Source organism: Coffea eugenioides, chromosome 3 (genome assembly GCF_003713205.1).
Source record: "Coffea eugenioides isolate CCC68of chromosome 3, Ceug_1.0, whole genome shotgun sequence".
Classification (NCBI taxonomy): domain Eukaryota; kingdom Viridiplantae; phylum Streptophyta; class Magnoliopsida; order Gentianales; family Rubiaceae; genus Coffea; species Coffea eugenioides.
In genome coordinates this window covers 21,725,035-21,737,768 of record NC_040037.1, presented here as the reverse complement: position 1 = coordinate 21,737,768, position 12,734 = coordinate 21,725,035, and the positions used below count along the sequence as shown (strand labels likewise).

The 12,734-nt window shown below is 35.6% G+C and overlaps 1 protein-coding gene across 1 annotated transcript; it reads right to left on the bottom strand.

The window, feature by feature from the left end:
* Positions 1–9,415: 9,415 nt before the first annotated feature.
* On the bottom strand, positions 9,416–11,955 carry LOC113766304. The gene is made up of 6 exons (XM_027310510.1): positions 11,675–11,955; positions 11,356–11,479; positions 10,849–10,988; positions 10,505–10,703; positions 9,858–10,355; positions 9,416–9,697 (listed from the first exon to the last, which is right to left on the bottom strand). The coding sequence occupies exons 1-6, from the start codon at positions 11,953–11,955 to the stop codon at positions 9,416–9,418; spliced, it is 1,524 nt and encodes a 507-aa protein (XP_027166311.1).
* Between the last annotated feature and the right edge of the window lie 779 nt (positions 11,956–12,734).

Here is a 12,734-nt window from a genome sequence, read left to right as displayed (position 1 = left end):
GGTATTGGAATTAAGAGTATGCTTTGCAATTTGAATTAGTGAAATGTTGAGTAACCGAAAATCTTCACCTAAAAGTGTCGATTTTTGCGTAAAACGGCATTGTCACTATTTAAGTAAAATGAAGTATAAATAAATCCCTCTTAGTTATGAAAATTTTGATGGATATATGATGAGAAAGGCCATAAATTGACTATGTGAATTACTTATTGATGAAATTAGGTTAGAATGAGAGATTGAGTTGAATATGTTGAAAATAAGGCATAATTATCTTTCTTTAATTTGACATTATGAGTATTTAGTGTAATCTGAGCAATGGCATAATGATTGGTTTCTAAGGTTTGAGGAATTAAATTTTGACAAAAGTACGTATATTGTTTTATCTCTTGAATCATTGTAGTAAGTTATGTGTAAATTGCTTGAGAACAAGCAATGATTCAAGTGTGGGGAAATTTGATAAGTGAATATTTAACGTGTGACACCCCGAATATTAGGAGGTTGTTTGTAAAGAAGATACTAAAGTGTATTTCTTTGGGTTTGATTTAAAACCTTATTTTGTTTTAAAAGACTAGAAACCCTAAAATTTTAATCAAAAACCCTAGTTTACTTGTGACTAACCGGTTTTCTTAAATGTCTCATATTTTAATAGAAACCCTAATTTTAATCACTGAAATTGTAAAACCCTCACGTTTTTCTTAAAAATTTCCTTTTATTTGGAAATTCATTATTTATTAAAGCCCTACTACCCAATCGTTCCACAATAAGTGCAAATAAACCTAGAAAGTAGGGTTTTACTCTTCGTTTTCAAGATTGGGGCAAAATTAGGGTTTTCGCGATTTTTCGCCGGATGAATTTTCGGTACGGAGCAGGGATCAAATTTGGTACTTAAGAGTGACTTTTAAATGAGAAATAATATGTGATTAGAAGCAATGATAAAGAGTTAGTGAAAAGAAAAAAAAAAAAAAACCCTAGTACGTGTGATTTAAGGAAAAACGGCTCGAACCGACGCGTACCGTGTACTACCAATTTAACCACCACTTGATCACCACTTTCTTGCCATACAAGCTTATCACTAATTGAGCAAAATATCTTCCCTCTCATGGCTATCTCTTGACCGAAATTTGTGGCTAAAATGCAAGGAGAAGAAAGAGAAATTTTTGTGGTTGTAATTAAGCCAAGTGTTGGCCAAACTTGTGGCTTAGATTAATCCTAATCTTCTTGTCTTCTTAACTCCCTAAGAACAGCCTTTCTTCTTCATTTTTCTGCTCCATAGCCGAGACAAGAGAGAGAGAGAAAGACAAAGAGAGTTCATCTTGTTCTTCTCCAAATCTTGAAAAGTTTCTTCTATTCGCGCAAATCTACTCCGATTAAGTTGTTATCTAGCACAAGGGCTACCTACCGGTGTAATTTTCTTGAGGAACAAAGGCCTTAAACACTTGTTTCTAGTCTCCTTGGAAAGGTATACATGCTAGAACCTTGACTCTCCGATTAAATTCGCGATTAGTTGCTAAATATGTCATATATGGTTGAATTATTGATGTATGTGGTGAAATAGAGGCTTGGATCATGATTTTCCATTTTTATTGAAATTTTTACAGCTTTCCTATAATTTTTCTAGTGCTTAAAAATTGGGGCTTTGATGTTTATAATCTGATATGGGAAGTTAAGGTAGTGAAGCAAGCCAAAAATAAGGAAATTAGCAATTGATTGCAAGAATCCCAGATTTCTGAAAAATTTCAGTTCAGTTCTGCCCGGTTTTAGTACTCATAGTTAGAGGCCGAATCAGGCTTGGAATAAAACATAAAAGTTGTATAGAATGGTATTTTATAGGTGCCTACAAAATTTCAGCCTAATCGGAGCAACGTATATTGTAGAAAGGCCAAAATACCCTCGCTGTTCTAGGTTACATTCCAGAGTTCAGTGTGGACAGTTTAGTCTATTTGGTTGTGTTTATTCACTATAATCCGTTCGGATTTAGCCATTTTCCAAAACATGAAAGTTTTAGTACACTGTCTTAGATTTTTAACGCCTCCAAGAACGCCTTAAACGGACCTTGGTAGATTGAGATATGGCCATTTGAAGGCAGTACAGTTAAATAGCCGATTAGTTAGAATTAGGTTATGTGAATTGGGAATTTGACCAGGTTACACTGGAAATTAGACTAAGTGTTCTTCATTAACATTGTAGCCCTGTGTCTTAGCTTCGAAACGGTATAAGTTGCGCCTCAATCCGATAAGCGTAGCCTCGGATGTGTTCTTTCCGCAACCCCACGTCAAATCTGTCTTTTGCTAGGTTACATTTCCGCACTTGTTATCACTTTGACTTTTATTCTTATGTTGTTATGAGCCTATGGAACGGCTATTTACTTGAATCTATGATATGTATGACTTTGGGATTGGCTGAGGAAAAAATAATGAAGCCATAAATGGCTGAAAAATTAGGTAAACACAAAAGGCGTGCTGCCCAAATTTACGCTCGAGAACTATAGAAATACACTTGCGACTTGGGTAGAGTTGATATGAATATCACTTGAACCATCTAGGGTACTTGAGTCTTCTTGTTCCGAGGTATATAAGTAAGGACTTGGCCGAACTTGTACCCTTGAGAAATGAAATAATGATTGTTCGGAGTATGTTTTCCTTGTACTTTCGACTCGCATGGCATTTTCAAGTATAAATGTTACAAAGTTTTATCGTTTAAAAAGCGAGCAAGTGTTTCACGACTACTTTCCAAGTGAATTCCAATTTCTTGATTTTTATTGAACGAAACGTCTAAGTTTCGAATCTTAGTCATGTTTCAAAGTTCTCAAACTGAGTTTTATCGCAGATTTGGACTCCGAACCCGGAGTATAACCTGAAAGTGACCAGTAAAGGCACTATATCTTTTGGTGAGTGCTTTCAAATACCGAATTGGACTTGATACTTGAACTTGATACGTGGCCAATATGATTACATGTTATATACGTGAATTGTTAGGGCAAGAGTGTACTTTATCGCACTTGCCCTTATGTGATATATACTTGTTTATTGTTGCAATTGACTCGATATACTTGTTTATGATGCGCGCACTTCCTGGAATTCCAGAAACCCTGCGGCGAGTTACTTAAGTCGAGCCGGCAAGGGCTTGGTTGATTGGGTAACGAACCCTGGGTCTCTTGTTTTGTCGAGTGGAGTGATATCTTCTCGACTAATTGGTATACTCGAGTATTACCACCCGTGTTTCTTGAGGATTTTGGGCCCAGTAGGGGGTTTGAATGGTGGACGGAGAGTAGTTAAGTGGTGCTCTACTGGATTGGTTCCTTTACTTGAAAGTTGACGGAGTGTCAACTACTACGTGATCAAGCTCCTGATGATGAATAGAAGTTGGCTCCTGAGAGCCATCCGTATCCTTATGCTTTGGAATGATTATTGCTTATTGGATTATTGTTTATTTTGAAAAACTTTTACACTCGCTCATTTTGAGATTGCTACTTGACGTGTTATTGCTCACCTTTATGAACTCTTCATACTCGTTACTTTGCTATATCGAAAACTTGTACTTATAAATAATGGTCAATTTGCTATTTGGAATCTCACTGGGCTTTTAGCTCATTCCACTCCATTTGTTTTCCTTTCAGGGGTACGAGTGAGGCGTGAAATATGTAAAGACTAGCGTAGACTAGTTGTTTTGACTTTTGACTTGTACTCGCGCTATTACTCGAATAGAATGTTTTGTATCTGGATTGTATACACTTTGAACCAGTTTGGGTATATTGAGGTTTTGTATCTTGATTGTGCATCAATGTAAATTATAAGCTTGAATTGCGATGTTATTTATGGTCTATGGATGTATGCATGTGATACGAGTGAGTGAGTCCTGGCGAGAGTTGGGCAGGCGGTCCGCCGAACCCTTTGGTACGCCTTAGGGGGAGGTGGGGTCGTCATATAACGTACATTTTGTACAAGTTTGGCATGAACTTTTGGTATGTTTTGAGAAGATTAAAGCCATATTTGAACTCTTTTGGTGATAATTGCTTAAATATTGTTTAAGTGTTCAAACTTGATAAATGAGTGGAGTAACGCATTAATTTTGTGAAATTGTGAAGGATATTGATAGATGGAATTCATGCACGAGATGACGAAAAATGTAAGGATCACCTGGAGGATAAAGTACAAGGATACTAGGAGCAAAATTGAAGAAAAAGTTAAGAAATAAAAAACTGGAAATTAACCAGCACGGATCCGAGGATCCGTGTGAACAAATGGCAATTTGAGCCCTTGTTTGTATTTCTGGAGCAGTGCATCCGAGGTCATAGGATCTGAGCTCGGATCCATAAGAAAAAGGCCTCGGATCAACAATGATCCGAGCTCGGATCCCTTTTCACCCCTCGGATCGGGGGCTCGGATCTGCCTCTTTCTTCTGCAAGTGGCACAGCTGTTTTTTCTCATTTTTCACACAACTTTCCAGCTATCTTGGGTGAGAGAATTCGGTGGCACGTGTTTCTGCAACAAAAGGGAAGACAAAATGAGTTATTGACAAGTCAAAATAACATTTCTTTTGACTTTCTTTACAAAATCTGAGTGGTTGGAATCATGAAGGAGAAGAAAGCGCCTTTCTACCATCTTTTATGCAGAAAAGCAAGGAGAAGCCAGGGGAGGACCATACGTAGCTAGTTTTTCTTCTTGTAACATTTCTTTTTCTCTCTAGCTAGAAGTTCTTGAGGAAGCACTTAGAGACTTAACTTGTAATCATCTTGTACAAGACATAGCAGAAATTTGAGGGCTTCACCATTACTTGGCTAAGCTTTCCTTTATCTTTCTTGTACTTGTACTTTATGATGTTTTGCATTAATAAATTTGTGAGTTTGATTGTTATATCATTCATGAGTAGTTAAATTCTTTGTCTAGGGAGTAGATGAAACTTATGACTAAATGATATGAATTGAATGTGATTTATACTAGTTGTATCTTGTATTAACTTGTCTATTTGTGTAGTTGTAATTACTTGTTGTTGTTTGATCACCAATAGCATGTTTATAGTTGTTATTAGTCAATGAGAATTAGTAGTAACAATGGAAAAACATGAGTAGAGCTTGAGTTGTATGTTCATGAAAATAGAGATACACTTAAGTGGATTATCTAGCATTTCATGAAGGAAAACAGAGTAGAAGTAGTATTTCACCATGAAAATAGGGAAAACTGGACTGCTCTAGGCCATTTTATCATGAGAATGTGATTTGATAATATTGGAAATGAATCCCTGGTTTAACGAGAATAATAACAAGAGGTAAATCTATTCATTTGTGTTGTTTATGCCATAAGTGGAATCTATATCCCTAGATTCAAGTCTTTAGTGAAAAATCTCCATTTGTATCTTTCAATTTATTAACTCAGAATTGTAGACAGTAGCAATATTATTTCTCTGTTCAAATTCATTATAAGTCTAAATAATAGAGAAAATAAGGACCTTGTACTTATAAACATTGCTCCTTGTGGGATCGACCTGATATTTGCCCAAAACTACTAAATGGCCTGTATACTTGCAGTCCAACGGGTAAAATTCTGAAATAAACTTGCATTGATATAAAAATCCCTTCAGTTCCTTGCATCCTTATTTCGGTCATAGACAAGGTCTGCCAATTAAGCCACATAGTGACCTACACGATATTCAAAATGAACTCGTCTTAGGAAGAGAAACTTAGAACTCGTCTTAGGAAGAGAAACTTAGAGAGACTATTATATGGCCTTAGAAAGAGACAAAGCTTGAGGAAGGAAAACGAGAGAATAATAATTAGGAATAGGCCTTAAATTACGTGCATAACTCTCTTCTAATATATAGAAATCACGAGTCTTGAGCTATGGAAATCTCTCTAGCCAAATCAAAAGAAAAGTGTAGGCATAGTTAGCTAAACATAACAAATAGCAATTGTGGCTTAATATATAGAGTATACTTGCAGAAAATACATTTCATTATATAGGTAATAAAACAACATATCTACGTTAGTTTACCTATAAACTTGAGATGCTTTTTGGTGAGATCAAAGGATGTGTTGGTGTATGGAATCCAGCTCTAATTAGAGATTCCAAAAAAAAAAAGCAAATTGACATCTGTATAATAGATGCTTGACCAATTAATATAATTACTATTTTCAGGAATTAAAAACAATCAAGAAGAAGAGAGATTAACGTGATCACCTTTTAACTATCTGAAAAGACTTTAGACTTTTTACTTTTTAGTGGTAATGATGGGGGCTAAAGTGTACGTTACCTAGTTTGTTTTGAAATGATGGCATGAATAAAAGAAAAAATATAGAAAGAAAACCTTTATTCTAGGAGTACTTGTTGAAGTCCAGCCATCTCCATTTGTGGTAATTCTGAAAGTATTTGTGGAAATAGTAAATACTCTAGTACGGAACTTATTTCAAACAGCACAGCAAAGATAATAAAATGAGCCCCCAGGGCATATGGCGCAGCGGTTGAGGGGTCGGCCTTGAATTGCTGGTTTCCCCACTGACCGGGGTTCGATTCGTGCCCGCTGCGCTATACATACTGACTCGCTCAGAAAAGCTGTATGGGGCTATCGGCTTCCCTCTGATTTGGTGTGCAGGCTCGGGTCCAAAGGGCGCAGGTCAGGGCATGTTCCGGGTTACAAAAAAAAGATAATAAAATGACAAATCAACTTGTCTATTGAGCCATACATGCTCATTATTGCATGAATGATTCGAAGACAATATCTATTCAATCACTATTTGACATTTCTAATTGTAATCCAGCTCTACTAATTTCAATCACCATCAGTTTCAATAAATTCATAAATGAACTCGCTCTATGCAAAAAAATGTTAAAGTCGTGGGGTGAGCATCACTATGCTCACTGAGTAAAACCTGCTGCCCTTGTTTGACCAAGTATGCTGTTAGTGTAAAGATTTTTTTACACAAGTAGATTTAGATCATGCCATAGAATATGATTTCAAATTTGAAATTCAAATTATACAATGTGGCACACATCCAAGGTTGCTAGTGTAAAAAATTACTACACTATCAGTGCATAAAAAGTTAATTCATATATATATATATATATATATATATATTTGCAAATATATATTCACATAAGCATATAAATTATATTAAGAGAAACCCCTCTTTGCACATTGATATAACATATAAAGCTCAAATTCTTTTAGAACAATTATGATCTACTAATTTTCAATACAACTATGATCGCAATTTTACTTGTTTCCTGGACCAAGAAATAGATACAATAAGAGATTGTGAACGCCTGACGCATTCTTTTATTTCCCTTCAATATTGGATTCATATATGTTAGGTAAAGATGCAATGTGGATTTTTTCCATTCAACCAGTTGCACATGTACAAGACTAATCAATATCAGGTTCCTTCCTACCTATATTGTCTTTTAGACTAGTTGCGGACCAATTAAATCATTTGCCCTAGATGTATATATTCACATGAATTACCATTAGCATGAACTATCTCGGGAATCTGCTAATCATGCAATATGAACCCAACTAATGTATCTTATAAAGGTCCAAGAGAATTATAATGAATCAGTGCATCTTTTATTAATGATTAAGTTTATATTGTTTGACATACTCTTAACCAGCAATGATTAATATAATAGCATGTCAAAAGAAAAGAAACAGATGTGTATTGTTGACCTATGATGCTTTTAATAAAATTTAGAATATATAAGTTCATAACCTATTATTGCCTGACGAGATTCATTTGTAAAATCATACTAAGGGTCTAAGTTAATTGTGAATGTACAAAACTTGATTATAAAGAACTTAAGATGGTAAAATTGAACTGCTTACTTGGTTGACGGATTTATGTCGTAGTCAGCCATCCTTCCTCTTGTCCTTGTCAAATCTCTCTCCAGGTGTTTTCTCACTCTCTCTCTCGAGAGTTCACTTATGTGGTTTGCTCATTTGTCAGAGAAAAAAAAATGGTTTACTTTTGTGTTTAGAGTATATACACCCTAAGTTTAATTTTCATGGTATCATTTTTGGAGAAAAAAAAATGCTTGATTGAAAGGGTAATATTCTAGTTGGTAATTGGTAATGTTATTGAAACAGAATTTAAAATATTCATGATACTAAATGTATTTTAAATCTCACCATATGGATTAAAGAAAATGGACTAGCTATATTCGTTGAATCTTATGATTAGTGATTAGTAATATGGCTAGGTTAATCTGCCTAAGTAATATGGTAAGAAAATGATTTTTAAGAAAATGGGCTTGAAAATATTCATGATTCCAAATGTATTTGAAATCTTACTATATGAATTAAAGGAAAAGGAATGACACATTTGTCAAGCATGAATAGAAGGAAACAAGATAATCAATTTAAATTAGTTTGTGGTTACATTCTTTGATTAACTATTATGGTAGGTTATAAAAAGCATGTGTAGAGTTGATTCCTGTGACTAACTAGTATAGTAATCAATTCAATTCATATGCAGTTATGGCAAGAAGACAAATTAGGTAAAATGACACATTTAATAATAATTTTCCCACTAACTATACTACTAGAGAGTACCAATTGGTTAATGGCATTAGAATACTTAATATTAAATCTCCATAAGAAATTAATATGCATCAAAATATGGGATATTACAATTATAAAAAGATTAAAATTATTCTAACTTTAAAGATCAAGTCTTTCTAATTGTTAGAAATGTTGGTGCCATTTCTAACCAACCCACAACTAATATAGACAAAAATATACATAAACAGCCATATACCAATACATCATTGTAATTACTATTGGATGCACCAATGTCAACGGAGACATATATTATCATCCCATCTTTCAAAAAGGGAAGAAGCGTGCTTCAACTATTGCAAGATGAGAGGATTTGTCTATCAACATAAAATCTCAAACCAAAAGTGTGTGTGCCCTCTCATGCATAGCTACTTTGGTGATCATCGAAGCCTTCCCTATAAAAGCAGATAACCAAAAGAAATTGGTTTGTAAACACACAAGAAAATCCTTGGATAAGTGATTAATGCAAACAATGAAGTTGTTGCAATTACAAAACTATTGACATCTCATCCTGATTGTTACTCTTAAGTGCAGAGGACAAAACAGTTCATGGCCTCGTGCTTCATTTGGTGATAATATAGGCTAATAAATTTGTATTGACAACTTCCTAAGCCATTTTATGTGCATTTGAGAAAAATAATACTGCATAGAGATTTAGCACTAAGATTCGTACCCTCATAGGCCAAATCCATTATTAATTAATCCAATCTCAATGAGGCCTCAAATCAGAATGCTGAAACTCCGTGACTTCATTTGTGGTCTCAAAATAAACTTAGTACTTTGAATCGTCGACCACTTTATAGATCTGACCAACCCACCACCCTTCATTGTACCAAGCATCAACATCTTCAAGTGGTTTGAATCGCTCTGTTTGCTAGACAATTGGGGGGCATGGCCTTATGCATAAAGCATCAGCTTCTTCTTTGAGACGTTCAATTTCATCATCAGTCTTCAGAGTTTGATATTCCACTAAATACTTTCCATTTCCTATGGGTTTAACAATAGCTGCAGGATACCAAGAACCCATGTACTCTACTTCATCTCTTTTAAACTCTACCTTCATCCCATTGCAAAAACGCGGAGCCAATTCCACTCCACCAATTTGTCCCCTCAACTTTCCAAGCTTGGATTTTAGTAACTTGGACTTCTTCAGCATCTCAAGAATATTCATAGTCAGCATAGATTTAAAAGAATTCATAAATATCTTTACAACTCCACGTGGGTCCAATTCAGGACATTAGAGATTTCAGAAATGATTTACTGAACTAATATATGCTTCCAAAAGAATTACTAGGTAAGAGCATTTAAATCCATACCCTGAAAGCTGTGATCCATTTTTCCCCAGTCCATTCTTGATGAGGCCGCAAATCATAATGACCAAATTTGATTTCCTCATTTGAGGTCCAGAAATAAACTACATACTTTAAGTTTCTAAGAACTTTGCTAACAAGGCCAACCCACCATCCATCATTATACCATGCATCAACTTTTTCAAGCAATTTATAACTGTCAAGCTTTTGAATATGAGGTGGACAAGGCCTGATGTAAGAACTTTTAGCCACATCTAAAAGGGGTTCAGATTCATCATCTGTTCTCAATGTTTGATATTCAACCAAAAACCTGTCATCTGCAATGGGGTAGGCAATGGCTGTAGTATACCAAGAACCATGGTATCCTTGTTCATCACTCTTGACCTCCACCATCATCCCCTTGTTGAACTTCTCCTCTTCTATATTTCTACTACATTTTATCTTGAGCTTCAAGTCTCTAGGCTTTATCCCCATTTTAACTGAACTCCTCTGTAAATCAACCACCTGCCACCAAAAAACGAGAAGGGCAATGAAATGAACAATGCTTATCTAGAGCAGTATAATATTATCTTCACATGATGCAGCTTAAAAAATGGAAAAGATTTTCTTGGAGAAAATAAGAACAAGATAAGGAAAATTGGTAAGAATCTTACATTAGGAGCTGCAACCCATTTGTCCTTGATCCAATCCTGATGAGGCCTCAATTGGACATGTTCAAAATCAATTTCCTCATTTGTATTCTCGAAAAAAACCTTGTACTTGAAGCCATCTTTAACTTTGGATATATGACCCACCCACCAACCATCATTATTCCAAGCATCCACTAGTGTAAAAAGGTTCAAAATGCTCAACCTGATGAATTTCTGGGGGACAAGGTCTGATGCATGAAATGCCAGCCTCTTCTTTGAAAAATTGAGTCTCATCCTCTATCGTGAGTGTTAGGTATTCCACCAGGAGCTTGGCATTTCCCAAAGATCCAAGCATAGTTGCTTCATACCATGATCCCTGGAAACCTTCTTCATCACTTTTGACCTCCACTGACATCCACTTGTGAAACTTTGGGTAAGATGACTTTTGGTGGTACTTCATCCTCAACTTGACACTTTGCGAAAGGGTATCTGAATCGGGTGAGGGTTTCTGCACATCAACAATTCAAAAGCTAAGCAGACAAATAATAAATTGGGAATGCAATTATGCATCTTTATTTATTCTTGTTTCAGGCTTTATGCATATATGGCTAAACATTTGCAAGCAGTAACAACCTTAAGGAGAAAAGTAAATAGAATACAAACATGGAATGAGTTAAATTATCCACATAGCATAGAAATGGCATGAAATTTACATTGAATTTCACTTTGACTGTTCCTCAAAAATCAACTCCATTATTCTCCATTCTATCAATTAAGAACCAAATGTTTATCTTATTAGAGGAAAAAAGGAAAAAAGAAAGAAAGATAGAAAAATGGAAAGGGATAAGTTAGTGAGTGGGGTAGAAATGGAGTACCTGAAGCTCAAGGGATGGTACCCAAAACCCGTCATCCCAATCCCTAACAACCCTAAGTCCCCACTGCTCTACTTCCTCCACAATGGCACTTTTCCCTCTATCATCATTATCATGATCATGAATACTAGTTGTATTAGCAAATCATGATCATGAATACTAGTTGTATTAGCAAGAATGGTGACCGCATACTTAGAGTTCTCCATAATGTCCAAAACCTTGACTTTCCTCCAACCCTTGCTATTTCTATCCCCACAAGGGCCTCCACGAATTCTTCAATTCTAAAGAACCTATGCAACTCCTTGGGTGGCGCCGGCCTAACATCACAAGGTCCACGAATTCTCTCAGCAGAGGGGTCCGGTTATGATCATCATCATCATCCTTATCCTCATCTTGGACTGCAATGGCTATTGTTCTAAGGGTCTTGAACTCTACATAGATGTGGTTCTTCGGTCGGTTGGTGCACCTGGTGGAGGATGGCTGGAGCACTATTCCTGGAAACCAAACGAAAACTCCATCTTTGTTGTAGGAGTAATCTCTTTTGAGGACTTCCACCCTATCTCCCTTGTGAAAAAGTTGGAGCATCTGTGGTGCTCGTTTCATTTTAATTTACTAGCAGATGATTCACAGGAAAAAAGCAAAAATGCAGAGGAAGCTTTGCCCTTGGAGGATTGCTTCCTTCCACTTCTAGAGAGAGAGAGAAAGGGAGGGAGAACCCACCACTAAACTGTGAACTGTGTATCGTAGTCAGTAGTGTAGTACGCTTACGTATTCTTGTTGGTCAGTTTCGTTTGATCTGGATTCAGTTCAAGAATCAATACTACCATTAATCTCCAATCAAAAGCAAAGATTACTATTTACTAGTAATCAAAAGCAAAGATTACTATTTACTAGTAATCAAGAGGAAGATCATGGAGTTAATGGGAATTTCAAGCCTTGTCCCAATTCCCCAATGCATTTATCCAACATATAGTTAAAGCAAAAAAGAAACTCCCCATTAATATTGCCATGCCACCTCCTTCGTTACGTAACTATCTGACATTATGAGAGTGGAAAAAAATTGTGAAAATGGCCCATTTTAAGATGCAAACTCTCATATGTAAGCAAGTTTGGACTTTTCTTATCTCTCTTTCTGATTATGTGATGCTTGTTGAAAGATTGAAACTTAACAAAATATAAACACTCACTTGATAGGAATTGTCTTATTTAACTCTAACAGTGACACTACTTAGAAGAATGTGAAAAAGGTTATAAGAATGAAGAAAACAATCACTCTTTTTAAAGTACATGATGCTACATAACATCGAATGTTTTTGTAAAAAAAAGCTAGCTAATTAAGACAAGAAGCAGGAAAAGGAATCTTTCTTGACAAATAAATTCCA